General features: G+C 52.8%; 1 protein-coding gene across 1 annotated transcript in view; it reads left to right on the forward strand.

The window, feature by feature from the left end:
* The first annotated feature begins 6,216 nt into the window (after window positions 1-6,216).
* LOC137562386 (tubby-related protein 3-like) overlaps window positions 6,217-21,907 on the forward strand; it is a 41,158-nt gene continuing 25,467 nt past the window's right edge. The window contains exons 1-3 of the mRNA XM_068273723.1: window positions 6,217-6,277; window positions 10,923-11,048; window positions 21,072-21,203. Coding sequence (XP_068129824.1) covers window positions 6,217-6,277; window positions 10,923-11,048; window positions 21,072-21,203 — 319 coding nt within the window. The remainder of the gene's footprint in view (window positions 6,278-10,922; window positions 11,049-21,071; window positions 21,204-21,907) is intronic.

The raw sequence follows: 21,907 nt of genomic DNA on the forward strand, positions 1-21,907 counted from the left end.
CAGATCAGGAAAATAACAAGTCTGACTGTTGTGGGCTAGTTACGGCAAGCCGCACTTGGCCCACGATGGTACTGACTGTCAGATCACTATCTGGCTGACTATTAGATCAACTGACTGGCTGACTATAACAGAGATCAGGTTACATACAAATATACAATAATCAGGAAAACAACAAAGACTGACTGATGAGAGACAGGAGCCTTGCTCCAGCTAGGACTGTCTCTCTCGGATCTAGCTAAGGTCTGAGGGCTATCACAAAGTAACGCTTACTGCAGACAACTTGCAACTGACAGAATGCCTGCTTTTATACTGTGCTGGGCTCAACCAGCCCGCCCAGCCAATCAGCCAATCACAACACAGTTCAAGGACCTTGCAGCACAGCTCAAGGACCTTACTGAGGTCAGCTGACCAGCTGGTCAGCTGACTCTCCTTCTAAGAGTATAAAAGGCTTTATTGCACACGCGCGCAGCCCCTACGGGGTCCAGACTGGATTGAGGATAGCGTTGGTGTGTGGCAGGCCCTGAGGCCTGTGAGGGAAGAACCGGGCCACAGCCTCGACGTAAAGTACGCCGAGAGGCCTGTGACCGAACGGTGGATCGCAACGCCGATGCGGATGTTTCTCCGCGTTCCGCATGCGACCATGTGGTGGATGGTGCCGCTAATGCGGACGCGGCCAAACCTCCGCGTTCCGCTTGCTGAATGCGGTCAGGCCGCCGTCTTATTACAGTACCCCCCCTTTCAGGCGTGGCCTCCGGACATGCCTCTCCAGGCTTCCCGGGATGTGACTCATGAAACTTCTTTCTTATCTCTTTGGCATGCAGATCTCGAAGGGGAACCCATAATCTTTCCTCTGGTCCATACCCCTTCCAGTGTACCAGATACTGAACTTTATTGCGTACAATGCGAGAATCCAGGATATCCTGAACCTCATACTCCAGTTCCCCATTGACCACCACAGGAGAAGGGGGAGCCGAGTCTACCCTAACAGCAGGTTTCAATAGGGAGACATGGTATGTCCTGCCACATCTCAGACTGGCAGGTAGTTTCACCCTGTATGTCACATCATTAATCTTTCTTTCCACAGGGAAAGGCCCAATAAACCGGGGACCCAGTTTTGCCGATGGCTGTCTGAGAGAGATATGTTTGGTGGATACCCAAACAAAATCCCCCGGAACAAAGTTCCATTCAATGGAACGTCTTTTGTCCGCATACTTTTTCTGGATCTTAAAGGCCTTATTCAGATTGTACCTGACATTCTCCCAAATTTTCTTGAAGGCTCCTTGCCTCTCCTGGAGAGCCGGAAGAGGTGACTCCCTGACTGGAAGCGACGAGAATTTGGGTGATCTACCGTAAACGACCTGAAATGGAGAATACCCGGAAGATGTGTTCCTGAGATTATTGTGAGCGAATTCAGCAAATGGCAAGAATTTCACCCACAGATGTTGCGCCTCCGCCACGTAACATCTCAAGAATTGTTCAAGGGATTGGTTGATTCTCTCTGTCTGCCCATTGGTCTGGGGATGGTAGCCAGACGAAAAAGACAGAGAGATGCCCAAATCTTTGCAAAAGGACCTCCAGAATTTAGATACAAACTGTACCCCTCGGTCTGAAACCACATCCACAGGAATTCCATGAAGCTTAAAGATGTTATGCACAAATAGTTCTGCCAAATCCTGAGCAGACGGCAACCCGGGCAGAGCAACAAAATGTGCCATCTTACTGAACCTGTCAGTTACGACCCAGATGACGGTCTTACCGTCAGATTCAGGCAGTTCACCCACAAAGTCCATGGAGATGTGGGACCATGGAACCTGTGGAGAGGGCAGGGGTTGGAGAGACCCGGCTGGAGCCTTCCTGGAGGATTTGCACTTGGCACAGACAGAACAGGACTTGACAAACTCCTCACAGTCGGACATGAAAGAAGGCCACCAGACAGCCCTACTCAACAGTTCCTGAGTACGGGCAATGCCCGGGGTCCCACATTCTTGTGTTCATGAAACACATGTAGCACTTGCCCTCGGAAGCGGATGGGAACATACAGGAGACCCTCGGGTTTCCTCTTAGGAACATTAGCCTGACATGCCGAAAGCACCTTGGAAAGATCCTCCGAGATCTCAGTGGCTGCCAGAAAGTACTTTTCAGGGAGGATATTAGTAGGAGTAGCAGATGGGGCAGATTCAGGCTCAAAGCACCTAGACAAGGCATCAGCCTTAACGTTCTTGTCACCTGGCCTATACGTGATCACAAAATCAAAACGAGAAAAGAAAAGCGCCCATCTGGCCTGTCTGGGCGTTAACCTCTTAGCTTTCTCGATGTATTCAAGGTTTTTGTGATCTGTATACACTGTAAAAGGGAACTCTGCCCCTTCCAACCAATGGCGCCACTCCTCCAGTGCCAGTTTGATGGCCAACAGCTCTCGATTCCCCACATCATAATTTTTCTCCGCGGGCGCAAACCTCCTTGAGAAGTATGCACACGGATGGACCTTACCATCCGGGCCAAAAGCCTGCGATAAAACTGCGCCGACTCCTACATCGGATGCATCCACCTCCACCATAAAGGGGCGGGTGACGTCAGGATGACGCAAGATGGGAGCGGAACAGAAGGCTGCTTTCAACAACTCAAAGGCCTTAACTGCTTCAGATGGCCAGTTACTAGCATCAGCCCCCTTTCTTGTCAACTGAGTCATAGGGGCCACCACCGAAGAGTACCCCTTAATGAACCTCCTGTAATAGTTGGCGAATCCCAAAAACCTCTGCAGTGCCTTGAGGCCTGAAGGCTGTGGCCATTCCAGGACTGCTGCGACCTTACTAGGATCCATTGCCAACCCAGATGTGGAGATAATGTATCCCAGAAAGGCTACCTCCCTGACTTCGAAAATACATTTCTCCAACTTGGCGTATAATTGGTTCTCACGTAGTTTTTGGAGGACAAACCTAACATGCTGCCTATGCTGCTGCAAGTCTTTCGAAAAAATTAAAATGTCGTCAAGATAAACCACTAAGAATCTGCCTGATACATCTCTAAAGATATCATTGACAAACTCCTGAAAGACCGCCGGGGCATTGCATAACCCGAAGGGCATGACGAGGTACTCATAGTGACCGTCAGGTGTATTAAACGCGGTCTTCCACTCGTTGTCTTCTCGGATACGAATAAGGTTATATGCCCCCCTCAGGTCCAACTTGGAAAAAACACAGGCATCAGTAATCTGTGAGAATAGATCGTCGATGAGTGGGAGAGGGTAACGGTTTTTGATGGTGATCTTGTTAAGTTGTCTATAATCTATACACGGGCGAAGACCACCGTCTTTCTTCTTAACAAAGAAGAACCCCGCTCCCGCAGGGGACTTGGAAGGACGGATAAAGCCCTTCTCCAAGTTCTCCCTGATATAATCCTTCATCGCGATCTTCTCGGGACCAGAAAGATTGTACAACCGTCCCCGAGGGGGCATAGTACCTGGTCTCAGCTCAACAGGACAGTCATAGGGTCTATGGGGAGGCAACCTGTCCGCAGACCGGGCACAAAACACGTCACTGAATTCAGAATACTGAGGTGGAACCCCTTCAACGTGAACCTCAGAGGAACAGACTGATACAGACCCTAAACAATTCTCCTGACAATAGTGTGACCATGCAGACAGTTGTCCCTCTCTCCAATTTATCTGGGGAGAATGCTTCCTCAGCCAAGGGAGACCCAGGATGACTGATGAGGTGGCCATCTTTAAAACAAAGAACTGAATGTTTTCTGTGTGAAGAACCCCAATCTGGAGGGTGAGAAATGGAGTTTGACAAAGAGGTGACTTGTCTTGCAGTGGGGAGTCATCGATTGCAGTGACATAGATATGCTTCTGAATGGGGAGAATGGGGATATTGAACCTCAAAGCTAGATCACGATCTATGAAATTGGCGGCGGAGCCCGAGTCGATGAATGCAGACGTGTGACAAACTTGATTCTCCCATTGAAGGGAATAAGGCAGCAAGATCTTACTGTGATATGGAGGTAGGGTTGGCTCGCTTAGGGCGGTACCTCCAACCAGCCCTAAGCGGACAAGTTTCCCGTCCTCTTGCTGCACTTCTGCACTCGGTGACCCTTCTCCCCACAGTATAGGCATAGTCCCTCCTTCATTCTCCTAGCTCTCTCAGACCCTGTCAGATGGCCATGCCCCAATTGCATCGGTTCCTCCTCCGAGACCTCAGGAGGACTAACCGCATGGGACACCCTGGCGAGTGCTAAAGATCTGCCCTTCTTATGATATCGAATACGTCTATCAATTTTAATGGACAGTGTTATGGCCTCATCTAAACTTTTTGGTTCAGGGTGGCTTATGACGACATCAGAGATGGAATCAGATAACCCATTCATAAACGTGTCTAATAGTGTGAATTGATCCCACCTCACTGAGACTGCCCACTTCCTGAACTCTGCCGCATACTCCTCAACCATGCGACTACCTTGTTTAAGTTCCCTGAGCTTGCGCTCGGCTGTGCCGGCGATGTCGGGATCATCGTAGATAATGGCCATCGCTTTAAAGAATTCAGACACCGATGACAAGGCAGTATGACCTTCGGGAAGGCTAAATGCCCAGGTCTGGGAATCTCCCTGTAAGAGGGTCCTAATCAGAGTAATCCTCTGTGCCTCTGAACCGGACGACACAGGTTTCATCTGGAAATATGCTAAACAGCGATTTCTAAAGTTACTAAAGTCGGCCCGTGAGCCAGAAAAATTTTCCGGAAGGGGTATCTTGGGCTCGACTGTGTGAGGGGAAGGTTGAACCACTGGTGGAGACAGGGCATTAATTCTCTCTGTAAGCTGGGAGATCTGAGCTTGCTGTAAGGTCACAGTTTTGGACAGTTCTCCAATAGTGCCTGACAGCATATTCAATCGTTCCACCAGACCTTCCATATTCATAATATGGTCTGCAGTACTGTAACAATGTGTGGTGTTTGGTGCACACTCAGAGTATTCAGATTGTTGGTGATCCGCAGTATCACCAATAATGCTGATATATCCGATTATGTGGCGATCTGCGGAATCGCCAATAATGCGGATATTTATTTGTAACTCTGGATACCGGGTATAACAACAGTGGAAAACCCACCACACTGATATCTTTAAGAGGACTGGGTACCTCTAAAAGAGAAACGCAGTGTGTGCGATTCTGCGACTAGATGACGTAACGCTAGAATCGCGTTCCCCAGCAGCAATGATATACTGGGGAACCACTGAGACCTCCGCAAGGAGGGATACAGCAGAATAAACCCTTTAGTGGGAGAACCACTAAAGGGGGCAAAGTCAGAAATCTAGCCAAGGTCAGTAACGGAAATCAGATAGGCGGAGGTACAAAGTCAGAAAGCCGAACTCGTAGTGAAATAGACAAGCAGAGGTTCGGCAACGGGAGATCAGAAAATGGCACAGATAACAATAGTGCTTGCGAATATATTGGCAAAACCAATATATGTCGCAGATCAGGAAAATAACAAGTCTGACTGTTGTGGGCTAGTTACGGCAAGCCGCACTTGGCCCACGATGGTACTGACTGTCAGATCACTATCTGGCTGACTATTAGATCAACTGACTGGCTGACTATAACAGATCAGGTTACATACAAATATACAATAATCAGGAAAACAACAAAGACTGACTGATGAGAGACAGGAGCCTTGCTCCAGCTAGGACTGTCTCTCTCGGATCTAGCTAAGGTCTGAGGGCTATCACAAAGTAACGCTTACTGCAGACAACTTGCAACTGACAGAATGCCTGCTTTTATACTGTGCTGGGCTCAACCAGCCCGCCCAGCCAATCAGCCAATCACAACACAGTTCAAGGACCTTGCAGCACAGCTCAAGGACCTTACTGAGGTCAGCTGACCAGCTGGTCAGCTGACCAGCTGGTCAGCTGACTCTCCTTCTAAGAGTATAAAAGGCTTTATTGCACACGCGCGCAGCCCCTACGGGGTCCAGACTGGATTGAGGATAGCGTTGGTGTGTGGCAGGCCCTGAGGCCTGTGAGGGAAGAACCGGACCACAGCCTCGACGTAAAGTACGCCGAGAGGCCTGTGACCGAACGGTGGATCGCAACGCCGATGCGGATGTTTCTCCGCGTTCCGCATGCGACCATGTGGTGGATGGTGCCGCTGATGCGGACGCGGCCAAACCTCCGCGTTCCGCTTGCTGAATGCGGTCAGGCCGCCGTCTTATTACAGACGGTCTGCGGATGGGGTCAATCGATCAGCTTCAGAAATCCTCTCACGCGGTCATTTTGCTCATCACGAAGGGTAACCCGACTTTGCAATTTGATGAACCGACTCGCGGAGGGAGCGTTCAGACACCAAAGGATTCACCACAAACATACAATTCAAAGATCTGCCACCAAGCGGGTTACACAACCCGCTACTGTATTTATACTAGGACTTTGAGAACGCTCTATTAACCCTTAGCAGTATGCAGGAACCTGGGTCAGATCTTTATATCTGGGCCGGGTTCTCGCATACGGGTTATAAAGGTACACTTCTATTAAACACAGGGTAGCGATTTCAGGAGAATAGGTACGATTGTGCATGTTCAGCAACAGGTCATAACCGCTAAACGATTTTTAAAATGTTTAATAACAAAAATGCATTACATACAGTTATATACACCAATTAACATATATCACAAAGCTTAAAAATAAAGGAGTAAAATTAGAAAGTTCTTACGTAGTTATGGCTGCAGTCCATTTGGAGAATGAAGAAACAGAGTCCAGTTTAAAAGTAGGCATTAATGTTAAGAGTCCTTAAACACAGCATGCGTCGGTTCCCCTTGAACGCATGCCTGGACTTTCCTGGTCGATGGAATTTGGAGAACTGGGTGGGTTTGGTCCCGCCCCACTTTTATAGGACCTGAGTTTTGGGCTGTCACTACCTGGAAAGTAGGTGTGTTTAAGGCGGTATTACCTCCTAATCATCAGGTTGCCACCCCCCAGACTCAGAGCAAAAAATGTAACATTTATGAATTCTCTGTGTGACTCCGCCCCAGATTGGCGCATCGCAAATCCGAGGCTATATTCATAAGCGGCCTGCGACCCTGTATCAAACGAGGCTATACATGCCTATTCTATCGCATTCGCTCTACGCAGGCCGGATAAAGTGGTTTTCCTACGGATTCCTGACAGTTAGAAAATTGTAGTTCAGGTGAATGATAGAACTGATTTCTAGGTATCAGAAAATGTGTTTTTTGTCTTTCTGCGACAAGGCTATTTTGAATTACAAATACATAAAAGTTATCTTTGTTTGATTGTATGATTTTGGAGGGAATCTCTTATCTTACTAGTTGGAGCTAGTTCCTTTGGGGGAATGAGCTGTGCACCAAATGGCTCTGCCTAGGGGGTTGACCACGTTCCTTTCTGACCTCACAGGAGTGGGGGGAAGTTACTGAGCTCTGCTTTTTAAGAGCAGAGAGAGAAAAGATATCTGCTTGTCATTTTTCAGCGAGAATGTCATGTCTACTGATGGCGCAATCGCTATGCGTCATCAGTGGCGCGATATGCCATTTTATTCGCCACAGATACCATTATCAAATGCAGAGGCGTATCTGGGTAATATGGCGCCTATGGCAAAGACTGAAATTGCGCCCCCCCCGTTTATTGGTTGAAAGGTCTCTCAGGCAGGTTGAAAGGTTCCAGTCCAATAAGAGATGAGAGACTACAATTCAATACTGCCAAAGAGGCAGTTTAGCTTTTCTCTGCAGCCTGCACCACTGAGATGAGACAAATGTGTCCCTAGATACTAGAGGTAAGCAACTGGATTACCCAAATACCAGAGTTTAAAATGCCCCCCCGCCCCCAGGATACATAGATCCACAGACCCACAAGCCATCATCCAGATAAAATAATAAAATTGTCACACACCTCCAAATAAAATAGTTAAATAGCCAGGTGTTTCACAACAAACAAATTAAATAGGCAGGTCCCAGGTGTGTTGAGATAAGAATATTGCGTAGCCAAGTCCACCCTGCATTAATAAATAAGTAGCCATGTTCCCCAGATAAAATAATTAAGTAGCCATGTGCACATATATATTAGTATTAGGTAGCAATTTGTATCCCCATGATATTAGAGCTGTCCCCCAATTGCTGGCTGGGCGCAGTGTGCTTGCTGAGGGCTGTATGCAGGGAGCTGGCTGGGGCAGGATGCTGGCTGCCTGAGGCATGGTGCAGGCTGTGGTAGGGTGCTGCCTTGGGGCAGACTGCTGCCTAGCGTAAGGTGATGGCTTTCTAGGGCAGGGTGATGCCTGGATTGAACAAGTTGCTGGTTTGCTGAAGCAGGGTGCAGGCTTGCTGGGGCAGGGCGCTGGCTGGCTTGGGCTGGGTGCAGGCATGGGCTGGGTGCAGGCTTGGGCTGGGTGCAGGCTTGGGCTGGGTGCAGGCTTGGGCTGGGTGCAGGCTTGGGCTGGGTGCAGGCTTGGGCTGGGTGCAGGCTAGGGCTGGGTGCAGGCTTGGGCTGGGTGCAGGCTTGGGCTGGGTGCAGGCTTGGGCTGGGTGCAGGCATGGGCTGGGTGCAGGCATGGGCTGGGTGCAGGCTTGGGCTGGGTGCAGGCTTGGGCTGGGTGCAGGCTTGGGCTGGGTGCAGGCTTGGGCTGGGTGCAGGCATGGGCTGGGTGCAGGCATGGGCTGGGTGCAGGCATGGGCTGGGTGCAGGCATGGGCTGGGTGCAGGCTTGGGCTGGGTGCAGGCTTGGGCTGGGTGCAGGCTTGGGCTGGGTGCAGGCATGGGCTGGGTGCAGGCATGGGCTGGGTGCAGGCATGGGCTGGGTGCAGGCATGGGCTGGGTGCAGGCATGGGCTGGGTGCAGGCATGGGCTGGGTGCAGGCTTGGGCTGGGTGCAGGCATGGGCTGGGTGCAGGCATGGGCTGGGTGCAGGCATGGGCTGGGTGCAGGCTTGGGCTGGGTGCAGGCATGGGCTGGGTGCAGGCATGGGCTGGGTGCAGGCATGGGCTGGGTGCAGGCATGGGCGCTGGGTGCAGACATGGGCTGGGTGCAGGCTTGGGCTGGGTGCAGGCATGGGCTGGGTGCAGGCATGGGCTGGGTGCAGGCATGGGCTGGGTGCAGGCATGGGCTGGGTGCAGGCTTGGGCTGGGTGCAGGCTTGGGCTGGGTGCAGGCATGGGCTGGGTGCAGGCATGGGCTGGGTGCAGGCATGGGCTGGGTGCAGGCTTGGGCTGGGTGCAGACATGGGCTGGGTGCAGGCATGGGCTGGGTGCAGGCATGGGCTGGGTGCAGGCATGGGCTGGGTGCAGGCTTGGGCTGGGTGCAGGCTTGGGCTGGGTGCAGGCTTGGGCTGGGTGCAGGCTTGGGCTGGGTGCAGGCATGGGCTGGGTGCAGGCATGGGCTGGGTGCAGGCATGGGCTGGGTGCAGGCATGGGCTGGGTGCAGGCATGGGCTGGGTGCAGGCATGGGCTGGGTGCAGGCATGGGCTGGGTGCAGGCATGGGCTGGGTGCAGGCATGGGCTGGGTGCAGGGTGCAGGCATGGGCTGGGTGCAGGCATGGGCTGGGTGCAGGCTTGGGCTGGGTGCCGGCTTGGGCTGGGTGCCGGCTTGGGCTGGGTGCCGGCTTGGGCTGGGTGCAGGCTTGGGCTGGGTGCCGGCTTGGGCTGGGTGCCGGCTTGGGCTGGGTGCAGGCTTGGGCTGGGTGCAGGCATGGGCTGGGTGCAGGCTTGGGCTGGGTGCAGGCATGGGCTGGGTGCAGGCTTGGGCTGGGTGCAGGCATGGGCTGGGTGCAGGCTTGGGCTGGGTGCAGGCATGGGCTGGGTGCAGGCTTGGGCTGGGTGCAGGCTTGGGCTGGGTGCAGGCATGGGCTGGGTGCAGGCATGGGCTGGGTGCAGGCATGGGCTGGGTGCAGGCATGGGCTGGGTGCAGGCTTGGGCTGGGTGCAGGCATGGGCTGGGTGCAGGCTTGGGCTGGGTGCAGGCTTGGGCTGGGTGCAGGCTTGGGCTGGGTGCAGGCTTGGGCTGGGTGCAGGCATGGGCTGGGTGCAGGCTTGGGCTGGGTGCAGGCATGGGCTGGGTGCAGGCTTGGGCTGGGTGCAGGCATGGGCTGGGTGCAGGCATGGGCTGGGTGCAGGCTTGGGCTGGGTGCAGGCATGGGCTGGGTGCAGGCATGGGCTGGGTGCAGGCATGGGCTGGGTGCAGGCATGGGCTGGGTGCAGGCATGGGCTGGGTGCAGGCTTGGGCTGGGTGCAGGCTTGGGCTGGGTGCAGGCATGGGCTGGGTGCAGGCATGGGCTGGGTGCAGGCATGGGCTGGGTGCAGGCATGGGCTGGGTGCTCGTTAGGTGTTACCTGTCGGCAACCAGTCCTCCGATGAGTCCGATGAATGATTGCTGCCCCTCCGCCGCCTGAGCATCCTCTGCAGCCAGTATCAGACCTTCGATCAGCACGACAGTGGAGGCATAGAAGGACACACTCTACTCGCGCCCGGTGTACTTCAAATGCGGAAGTGACGTCATTAGTCACTTCCGCATTTGGCGTACACCGGGCGCAAAGAGTGTGCGTCCTACTCTGTCTCTGCTTACGCGCTGATCGGAGGTCTGATACTGGCTGTAAAGAGGATGCTCAGGCGGCGGAGGGGCAGCAATCATTCATCGGACTCATCGGAGCATTGCGTGAGGGGGGCGCAGGCACAGCGGCAGACAGTACAATGGTGGCATGGGGCAGGCATGGCGCCCATGGGTGCATGGGCGCCCATGGCACAAGCCATGCCTGCACCCCTCTAGTTACGCGTCTGATCAAATGTCTTGTTTTTCACTTTTAAAGTTTTAAGTAATACTTTCATCATTGTCTCCACTGTTAACTGCCCTAACCTTCCACACTCCTGACTGCGGTTGTGTATTGCTGGTTTTATGTAGGTTTGTCTCTGCGTCTGACCTTGGCCTCCTCTTTTCCCCCTCTAGCCGAGTACATTGTCATGCAGTTTGGCCGGGTAGCAGAGGACCTCTTCACCCTGGATTACAGCTACCCCATGTGTGCTCTGCAGGCCTTCGCAGGGGCCCTCTCCAGCTTTGACAGCAAGCTTTCATGTGAGTGAACAGGAAGCAGCTCCGCCATCCATCTACGCACATTTATGAAGGTGGCGCCTTTCTCTTGGATATCATCCTCATGCTCAACGCTCAGGGCAAGGCGGAGCCTCATTCAGGAGAAACGCGTGTGTCCGTCCTTACCTCTTAAGTACTGACCTGCGCCTGTAGTGCACAAACGCCATTGTGCCTTTATTAACATCCAATATGCAACAAGGCAGGTGGGACATCCTCTCTGCTGCTTTCTCTAGCTTAAAGGGACACTTAAGTCATCCCAAAAAAATGAGTTTTACTCACCTGGGGGTTCCAATAGCCCCCTGCAGCTGTCCAGTGCCCACACAGTCTCCCTCCGATCCTCCTGGCCCCGCCGGCAGCCACTTCCGGTTTCGGCGACAGGAGCCGACAAGCTGGGAACACAAGTGATTCTTCGCGTTCCCGGCCACAACAGCGCCCTCTATGCTGCTATAGCATAGAGGATATTTCATATAGCAGCATAGAGGGCGCAATTGTGGCCGGGAACCCGAAGAATCACTCGTGTTCCCAGCCTGTCGGCTCCTGTCGCCGAAACCGGAAGTGGCTGCCGGCGGGGCCAGGAGCATCTTATGGAGTCTGCGTGGGCATGATACAGCTGCAGGGGGCTGCTGGAAGCCCCAGGTGAGTAAAACTCATTTTTTTGGGATGACTTAAGTGTCCCTTTAACAGTCGCAGTTTGTGATGTCCATAAACAGACACTACTGGTGAGGTGCAGCTGCCACAAGGTGTTTTATACTGCACATCTTTTCCTGTGGTCTCTGGCAGTCCGCCAGCCCTGGGTGCACCATATGGTGGTTCTGATGCAAAATCCACAACCTTTCAGTCGCTTAAAGCCCCAGTCCTGGCACAGTTCGTTTATATCCATTTGATAGAACACTATTTTTGCTTTCTTTTGCTAAATGAAAAAAAAACTTCTGCACCAATTCATTAATAATCATGGCCTCCTCATCAACCCCCAGCTGCCTGTTCATTTAATCTCTTAGTTAGTCTGAAGCCACACCTTTCTACTAGCGGCTGAGCCATGATAGGCCGTCAGCAGAGAGGTGTGGCTTCAGCTGATGAAGCAATAACTCTTCCCCCTGCATGCCTATGGGATTAAAAGGAAGAGACTGATTTAGGCCTCTTCCACACAGGCAGTGGACAGAGATAGATCCAGTGCCTGCTGCTCCCATGGATCTGGTGGCAGGCACTTGCAGTGTAAGTGTCAGGCAAAGGTAGTGAGGGGTCCCCTCCACATACACATCTGAGTGGGCTGCAGCCACCTCCTAGATGTTACATGTAATGGTTTTCTGTTACACAGTTAGGTCATTCTAGGAATTGCCGGCAATTCTAAAAATCACTGCCAATAAAAATGGTAGGAGGTGAGCCAACTGAAGTAATTGCGATTTGGCTAAATTTGCAATTTGGCTTTGCCTCATTTGCCAGCATTTTGCTAGCGATCATGATTTAATGTTAAGTATAGGATTGCAGCAAAATCACTTTTCAACAACAACAACAAATAACATTTGTAGAGCGCTTTTCTCCCATGGGACTCAAAGCGCATAAGCATGGCTCCGACCATCGTGGTACAGAGGAAGAATTTTATAAGTCTGGAAATGCCAGGCTAAACAGGTGGCTTTTCAGTCTGAATTTGAATAGCTCCAGGGATGGTGCTGTCTTTACTGGGTGTGGCAGGGAGTCCAAAGAATAGGGGCAGCATGACAGAAGGTTCTATCTCCAGATTTTTTGAGGTGCACTCAGGGAGTGACCAAGTTTATAGAACTTGCTGATCTGAGGTTGTGAGAGGTGTGGTGCAGCTTCAGCAGGTCCTTCATGTATCCAGGGCCCAGATTGTGCAGGGATTTGAATGTCAGCAGTCCAATCTTGAAGAGTATTCTCCATTCTACTGGTAGCCAGTGCAGTGAGCGAAGGATCGGTGTAATGTGACAGTGGCGAGGCTGGTTTGTTAGCAATCTGGCAGCAGCATTCTGCACTAATTGCAGGCGACGCAGGTCCTTTTTGGGGAGGCCAGCATAAAGGGCATTGCAGTAGTCCAGCCGTGATGTGATGAAGGCGTGGACTAGGGTTGGAAGATCCTCTGGGGGAATCAGATGTTTAATCTTTGCAATGTTCTTCAGATGAAAGAAGGAAGATTTATCTACAGATGAAATTTGGTTTCTGAAACTCAATTCCCCATCCATTAGCACGCCAAGGCTGCGCACAAGGTTGGAGCTTTTTATGTCTGAATTCCCAATCCTGATTGGTGTTGCTTTAGGATAGAGCCGTTTTGATGGCGAGTGCTGGCTTTGGACAAACAGGACCTCAGTTTGTCAGCATTCAGTTTCAACCAGTTATCATTCATCCATGCCTGTAGCTCAGCTAAGCAAGAGTTTATTTTTGGGGTAGGGTCTGTTCCACCAGGTTTGAAGCACAGGTATAGCTGTGTGTCATCGGCGTAGCAGTGGTACGTCAGGCCATGACGTAGGATAAGTGTACCGAGTGGCAACATGTAGATTGCAAACAGCAGAAGGGATAGGATTGATCCTTGTGGCACTCCGAATTGTAGAGGTGCAGGTTTGGACATTATAGGACCTAAGGACACTCTCTGTGTTCTGTCAGTAAGGAATAATCTGAACCACTGGAGGACTGATCCACTGATGCCACAGTACTTCTGCAGTCTGTTAAAGAGACTCTGTAACATGAAAAACATCCCCTGGGGGGTACTCACCTCGGGTGGGGGAAGCCTCGGGATCCTAATGAGGCTTCCCACGCCGTCCTCTGTCCCACGGGGGTCTCGCCGCAGCCCTCCGAACAGCCGGCGACTGTGCCGACTGTCAGTTCAATATTTACCTTTGCTGGCTCCAGCGGGGGCGCTGTGGCGACTTTCGGCACGGAAATAGACGGAAATACCCGATCTCCGTCGGGTCCGCTCTACTGCGCAGGCGCCGGAAACTTGCGCCTGCGCAGTAGAGCAGACCCGACGGCGATCGGGTATTTCCGCCTACTTCGGCGCCGACAGCCATCAGAGCGCCAGCGCAGGAGCCAGGAAGGTAAATATTGCGTCACCGCTGTACGGAGGGCTACAGCGAGACCCCCGAGGGACGCAGGACGGCGTGGGAAGCCTCATTAGGATCCTGAGGCTTCCCCCACCCGAGGTGAGTACCCCCCAGGGGCCGTTTTGTCGTTACAGTTCCTCTTTAAGCAGGATTTCATGGTCAACTGTATCAAAAGCCGCTGAGAGATGCAACAGGATTAGGATGGAGCATTCCCCTCTGTCCCTTGCCATGAGCAGATCGTTGCAGACTTGGATGAGGGCTGTTTCACAGCTGTGGTGTTTCTTAGCCTTCCTGGCGGTAAGCCCGAGCTGAGCTCGGGCTATGCCGCCGGAAGGCACCGCTCAGGCCGGCTGGGCCGATTTGCATAATTTTTTTTTGCTACACTCAGCTACCACTTTGCTAGCTGCGTTTGCAATCTGATCGCCGCTGCTACCCGACGATCCGGCGCAATCCGTCGCGCCGCACCCCCCCCCCAGACCCCGTGCGCTGCCTGGCCAATCAGTGCCAGGCAGCGCTGTGGGGTGGATCGGAGTCCCCTTTGACGTCACGACGTCGATGATGTCAGTGACGTCATCCCGCCCGTCACCATGGCGGGTGAAGCCCTCCAGGAGATCCCGTTCTTTGAACGGGATCTCCTGATCTCCGATCGGAGGGGCTGGGAGGATGCCGCTGAGCAGCGGCTATCATGTAGCGAGAATTTAAAAAAAAAACAACACGGCTTTGCTGCCCCCTGGCGGATTTTGATAAACCGCCAGGAGGGTTAAAGCCAAATTTCAAACTCTATACATAGCGATTTTACAGCTCTTGTACGACCCAGAAACCACCAAACTGCTACCCAAAATCCCTTGCAGAACTTTAAATTGTTAATTGCAATGGCTTTTGCTATTGACAGCAATAAAATAAAACCGCTACAAAAAAGGCGGGGGATTGCTGTTGAAAACGCTCTACAAAACAGTAGCAAAAACGTTGAGCGACAGTGATCAGCTATCTGTAGTACGTCCCAGCAGGCCTCAGGGCTGGGATCCACTAGAAAGCACCAATTGCTGAGCGCTTTTGGTAGCGATTTTTTTCAGAGTGATTGCTGCATTTTTTCAGAGTGTTTTCTGGTGTTTCTTAAAGTGAATGTTTACCTGTTTTAAAAACAAAAAGTCAGATACTCACCTAAGGAGAGGGAAGGCTCGGTCCTAATGAGCCTTCCCTCTCCTCTCCCGGTGCCCGGTCCCGCGCAGGATCCCCTGTGGCAGTATTCGACCAGTTCGGTCAAATACTGCCACTTCCGCATGCCGAATGGAGCTTTCGGAAGGCTTCGGGAGCACTCGGGCTCCCAATGACGCGGCCGCTCCTTACTACGCATGCGCGAGCGCCCTCTATGACGCGCTCGCGCGTACGTAGTATGGAGCGGCCCGTCTTCGGAAGCCCGAGTGCTCCCGAAGACCTCCGAAGTCCCTGCGGCGGCGGACGCGAACGGGGGAGCCAGCGCAGCACCGGGAGAGGAGAGGGAAGGCTCATTAGGACCGAGCCTTCCCTCTCCTTAGGTGAGTATCTAACTTTTTGTTTTTAAAACCGGTACCCATTGGCTTTAAGCGATTATGAATTTAAAGCAAGCAGTTTGTACAGTTGAAGACAGATATAGCCGCACTGGATCAGACAAAGGGTACTTTTATTGTGGTTCATAGGTACAGACAACGTGGTATGCAGTGGGGGGTAGGAGGAGCCTGATAGCCGTTTTATGGTTACACACTTTTTCAGAGGCTAAAGTGTAGCTTCTGAAGAGCTGTCAGGATCCTCTTACCCAGGGGTCTAGTCCTGGGAAAAGAAGTGAGTGGACTCATTTGGAGAACTCCTGCGCGGCGCACCCAAAAATGGGCGTGGTCAAGCACACTGTGGGCGTGGTCATGGGTCGGGCCAAATATACATGACCTTAGCAGTGATGTAAAAGGTCTGACGAGGAAGTTTGAGCTCTGCCGTAGTGTATCCCCCAAAAATAGATGTAATCTGACAACATTTCAGCCAAAAAGATACAGATAATATGGAAGTGGTTCCCCCAAAATAGACAATGTGGCAGCAGCAGTTCCACCAACATACACATAATTTGGAAGCAGTTCCCCAAAATACGAGAAACCTGGCAGCGGATCACCCAAAATACACGTAACACCCAAAGGACATATAATCTGGCAGTAGTGGTCCCTCAAACATACACAATCTGGCAGCAGTTCCCCAAAATACACGTAATCTGGCAGCAGCCATTCCCCTAACATACACATAATCTGGCAGCTGTTCCGCAAAATACATAACAGCGGTTCCACAAAAATGCAGATAATCTGACAGCAGTTCCCCCAAAATAGGTACCCACAGGTAGCCAGGTCTATAGGTGTCCCCAGTATAAGTAGCCATGAGTATAGTCAGTGCAGTTTCTAGGCTAAAATGCACCCAGGGCGAGGGTGTAAAAATTGCCCTCCCCCCCCCCCCCCCCGCAGCAAGGTATGGGTGCCCGCAGTATAGGTTAGCCAGGTATAGTTGCACTCAGTATAGATTCCCCCAGAATAGGTACCCCAGTATAGGTAGCCAGCTATAGGTCCCCCCCAGTATAGGTAGCCAGGCATAGGTGAGCCAGCAAAGTTGCCTCCGGGATAGGTTAGCCAGGTAGGTGCCTCCAGTATAGGTAGCCAGTATAGTTGCCCCCAGTATAGGTTAGATAGGCAGGCGTCCTTGGTATAAATTAGATAGGTAGTAGGTGCCCCCAGTACAGGTTAGCTAGGTGGGTGCCTCTAATATAGGTAGCCAGAATAGTTGCCCCCAGCATAGGTTAGATAGGTAGATGCCCCCAGTATAGGTTAAAGGGAAGGTTCAGGGAGGGTGGCTTAAAAATAAAAATCAATTTCCACTTACCTGGGGCTTCCTCCAGCCCGTGGCAGGCAGGAGGTGCCCTCGCCGCCGCTCCGCAGGCTCCCAATGGTCTCCGGTGGCCGATCCGACCTGGCCAGGCCGGCTGCCAGGTCGGGCTCTTCTGCGCTCCAAGGCCCGGCACTTCTGCGTCCCACGCCGGCGCGCTGACGTCATCGGACGTCCGCCGGGCTGTACTGCGCAGGCGCAGAACTACTGCGCCTGCGCAGTACAGCCCGGAGGACGTCCGATGACGTCAGCGCGCCGGCGTGGGACGCAGAAGTGCCGGGCCTTGGAGCGCAGAAGAGCCCGACCTGGCAGCCGGCCTGGCCAAGTCGGGTCGGCCACCGGGAGCCTGCGGAGCGGCGGCGAGGGCACCTCCTGCCTGCCACGGGCTGGAGGAAGCCCCAGGTAAGTGGAAATTGATTTTTCTTTTTTAGCCATCCTCCCTGAACCTTCCCTTTAATTAGGTAGGTGCCTCCAATATAGGTAGCCAGTATAGTTGTAACCTGTATAGGCTAGCTAGGTAGGTAGGTGCCCCCAATACAGGTTAGATAAGTTAATGCTCCCACTATAGGTTAGATAGGTAGGTGCCCCCCTGTATAGGTTCGATTAGGTAGCTGCCCCCTCAGTATGGGTTAGATTAGGTAGCTGCCCTATAGGTTAGATTAGGTAGCTGCCCCCTCAGTATAGGTTAGATTAGGTAGCTGCCCCCCAGGTTAGATAGGTAGCTGCCCCCCAGTATAGGTTAGGTAGGTGCCCCACAGTATAGGTTAGATAGGTAGCTGCCCCCCAGTATAGGTTAGATAGGTAGCTGCCCCCAGTATAGGTTAGATAGGTAGGTGCCCCCAGTATAGGTTAGATAGGTAGCTGCCCCCAGTATAGGTTAGATAGCTGCCCCCCAGTATAGGTTAGATTAGGTAGCTGCCCCCCAGTATAGGTTAGATTAGGTAGCTGCCCCCCAGTATAGGTTAGATGATAGGTAGCTGCCCCTCAGTATAGGTTAGATAGGTAGGTGCCCCCCAGGATAGGTCAGATAGGTAGGTGCCCCCCAGGATAGGTTAGATAGGTAGGTGCCCCCCAGGATAGGTTAGATAGGTAGGTGCCCCCCAGGATAGGTTAGATAGGTAGCTGCCCCAGTATAGGTTAGATTAGGTAGGTGCCCCCCAGTATAGGTTAGATTAGGTAGGTGCCCCCCAGTATAGGTTAGATTAGGTAGGTGCCCCCCAGTATAGGTTAGATAGGTAGCTGCCCCTCAGTATAGGTTAGATAGGTAGGTGCCCCCCAGGATAGGTCAGATAGGTAGGTGCCTCCCAGGATAGGTTAGATAGGTAGGTGCCCCCCAGGATAGGTTAGATAGGTAGGTGCCCCCCAGGATAGGTTAGATAGGTAGCTGCCCCAGTATAGGTTAGATTAGGTAGGTGCCCCCCAGTATAGGTTAGATTAGGTAGGTGCCCCCCAGGATAGGTTAGATTAGGTAGGTGCCCCCCAGGATAGGTTAGATAGGTAGCTGCCCCCCAGGATAGGTTAGATAGGTAGCTGCCCCAATATAGGTTACGTAGGTGCCCCCCATGATGGAGAGGGGAGCCGCAACCGCGGGTAGGGCAGCCCGACCTCTCCCTCCCTTCCACTCCCCAGGCCGCCCTCCGTGTGATTTCTCCTCGGACTGCAGAGTAATGCAGCAGGGAAGCGCTATAGAAAACTACTCACCTCCCTGGTTCCGATCGCTGCTCTCTCGCCGCCAGTCTCCTCTCTCTGCATAGACGCTGATACACACACACGCTGCTTCCTATTTAGCCGGAAGCAGTGTGTGTGTGTATCAGCGTCTATGGAAAGATGAGACTGGCGGCGAGAGAGCAGCGATCGGAACCAGGGAGGTGAGTAGTTTTCTATAGCGCTTCCCTGCTGCATTACTCTGCAGTCCGAGGGGAGATCGCACGGAGGGCGGCCCGGGGAGTGGAAGGGAGACAGAGGTCGGGCTGCCCTCCCCGCGGCTGCGGCTCCCCCCTCCATCACAGCGCCCCCCTCCCAGCAGCGCTCAGGGCGGCGGCACGGGCCGCACGGCGGTAGAACCGGCCCTGAGTATAGTAGTCCCCAGTATATGTAGCCAGGGATATATGTGCCCAGTATATGTAGCCAGTGGGATGTGTCCCCGGTATATGTAGTCAGGGGTATATGTGCCCAGTATATATAGCCAGGGGTATATGTGCCCAGTATATATAGCCAGGGGTATATGTGCCCAGTATATGTAGCCAGTGGGATATGTCCCCAGTATATGTAGTCAGGGGTATATGTGCCCAGTATATATAGCCAGGGGTATATGTGCCCAGTATATATAGGCATGGGTAAATGTGCCCAGTATATATAGCCAGTGGGATATGTGCCCAGTATATATAGCCAGTGGGATATGTGCCCAGGTAGCCAGGTTTGCCGCCAGCAGGAGGGGAGCAGCGCAGAGAAGGAGAGCTATGGGGACAGCGGGGATGGGCGGACATCTCCCCCCCCCCCATCCCTCACCTTCGTGCTCCCCTTCCTGCCTCTCCCCTCCAGTGTTGTGAAGTGTCGGGCCCGGCGGCGAAAGTGGGCGGAGACTTACCGCGTTCCAGTTGCAAGGGACGCTCTGCTCTGTGTGCGGCTAGTCTGGTCTTCTAGCCGCACACAGAGCGGAGCGTCCCTTGCGGCCGGAAGAAGGCGGTAAGTCTCTGCCCACTTTTTCCGCCGGGCCCGACACTTCACAGCACTGGAGGGGAGAGGCAGGAAGGGGAGCATGAAGGTGAGGGATGGGGGGGGGGGGGGATGTCCGCCCATCCCCGCTGTCCCCATAGCTCGCCTTCTCTGCTCTGCTCCCCTCCACACAAGCCAGGGTGAACGGCGTCCACGCTGAAGAAAAAGTGGGTGGACGCCGTTCACCCGCGTCCACGCAGGACTCGACCCCTGCTCTTACCCCTCCCACTTTATACTACATTGTCTGGAAGTTTCAAGGTGGAAAGGTTGTTAGGTTGGCACTGTAGCAAAAAGAATTGTACTTGAGCGAGGAGCTTAATTGGCAGGACCCACAATGTAGCATGCACTACGTGGCTAAGACTGCGTGCTCTGGTCAATAGTAACAGTATTGTGCTGCATAGAAGAGGGAGAGAGAGGAGAGGAGACCGGCACTGCTGTCAAATATTTATTCCAAGTGCAAAAGGTGACAACTGTAAACACATGTTGTTCATATTAAAGACATACCATTCTAGGCGACAAAGGTGGGTGACGGTGTGTGCTGGGCATTGTATGCCTACATATACTACATTGTCTGTACCCCAAACCACAATAAATGTACCCGTCTGTCTGATCCAGTGCCACTATGTCTGTCTTCACCTATATGGATGTCCTTTCTGGTGTGCACATTTTATGAGTAGCAATGACTCGGGGCCACACTGCCAGCTGACATCTAGTACCGGTCTCTCCCCTACTGCCCTGTACAATTTGTACAGTGATTGCGATTTCCATAGTGATTTGAAATTTCCATAGATTTGGCAGTAAAGGACCACAAAATTGTTCTGTATGGTGGTTGAAAAGCGACTTTGCAGCGATCCTATATACAAGTGCAAATGCTGCAGCGATTGGGATTTTGGAAAATCGCAGTCGCTACTGTGGCATGCCCTCCATTGACTTTCATTAATTTAGCACTAGGTGATTCCAAAATGCTGCTCTCTAGTGGTCCCTAGGCCTAACTGCACCTTGTACTAGCCACCGATGTGTGGTTACTAATGCTGCCATTTGGCTGCATGGCATCTGGGTGCTGCACGAATCTCGGCCGATAGGAAGCAGAACCACAAACGCAAATGCGCAGTTCAGCCGCCCATGTGAAAGAGGCCTGAGTGAGCTGGCAGCTGGTGGTTCCTGAGCTTGGGAAACGAGAATTAGTGCAGCAACTATTTTTATGAAAACTGGTTTTATGCATATTTTAAAATCATGTTCTGCTAATAACATAAAAATGGGCCTGAACAGGCTGAGTACACAAAAGTCCAACTAATATCAGTCAGGATCACATCCAATAATAGAAGCTGCTTTTTCCCCCTTTCACATTCAGCCATTCTACAAAATAAGCCTGTCATGGGGTTGGATGTGGCAGGAAGGGATGGGCGGAGCTTCAAGTCAGGCCTCTATCCTGTGTGGGCCAGAGACAGCTGGATCACAGTAAGGTATCTGGAGGATAGCCGAGGTACTTTTGACACCGTTTGGTAGCTGTACTTAAAGGACAAATGAAGTGAGAGGTATATGAAGGCTGTCATATTTATTTCCTTTTAAGCAATACCAGTTACCTGGTAGCATGGCCGTTTCTACGACCGTGCGGGGCGTGCCGCCGCCTGGGGCGCTGCTGGGAGGGGGGCGCTGTGATGGAGGGGGAGCTGCAGCCGCGGGGAGGGCAGCCCGACCTCTCCCTCCCTTCCTCTCCCCGGGCCGCCCTCCGTGCGATCCCCCCTCGGAGTGCAGAGTAATGCAGCAGGGAAGCGCTATGCAAAACTACTCACCTCGCTGGCTCCAAGCGCTGCTCTCTCGCCGCCAGTCTCCTCTCTGCCTACACGCTGATACACACACACGCTGCTTCCTGTTTAGCAGCGTGTGTATGTATAAGCCTGTAGGTAGAGAGGAGACTGGCGGCGAGAGAGCAGCGCTTGGAGCCAGCGAGGTGAGTAGTTTTGCATAGAGCTTCCCTGCTGCATTACTCTGCACTCCGAGGGGGGATCGCACGGAGGGCGGCCCGGGTAGAGGAAGGGAGGGAGAGGTCGGGCTGCCCTCCCCAGCGGCTGCGGCTCCCCCCTCCATCATGGTAGGCACCTACCTAACTTATACTGGGGCAGCTACCTATCTAACCTATCCTGGGGGGCACCTACCTATCTAACCTATCCTGGGGGCACCTACCTA

Source organism: Hyperolius riggenbachi, chromosome 3 (assembly GCF_040937935.1).
Source record: "Hyperolius riggenbachi isolate aHypRig1 chromosome 3, aHypRig1.pri, whole genome shotgun sequence".
Classification (NCBI taxonomy): Eukaryota; Metazoa; Chordata; class Amphibia; order Anura; family Hyperoliidae; genus Hyperolius; species Hyperolius riggenbachi.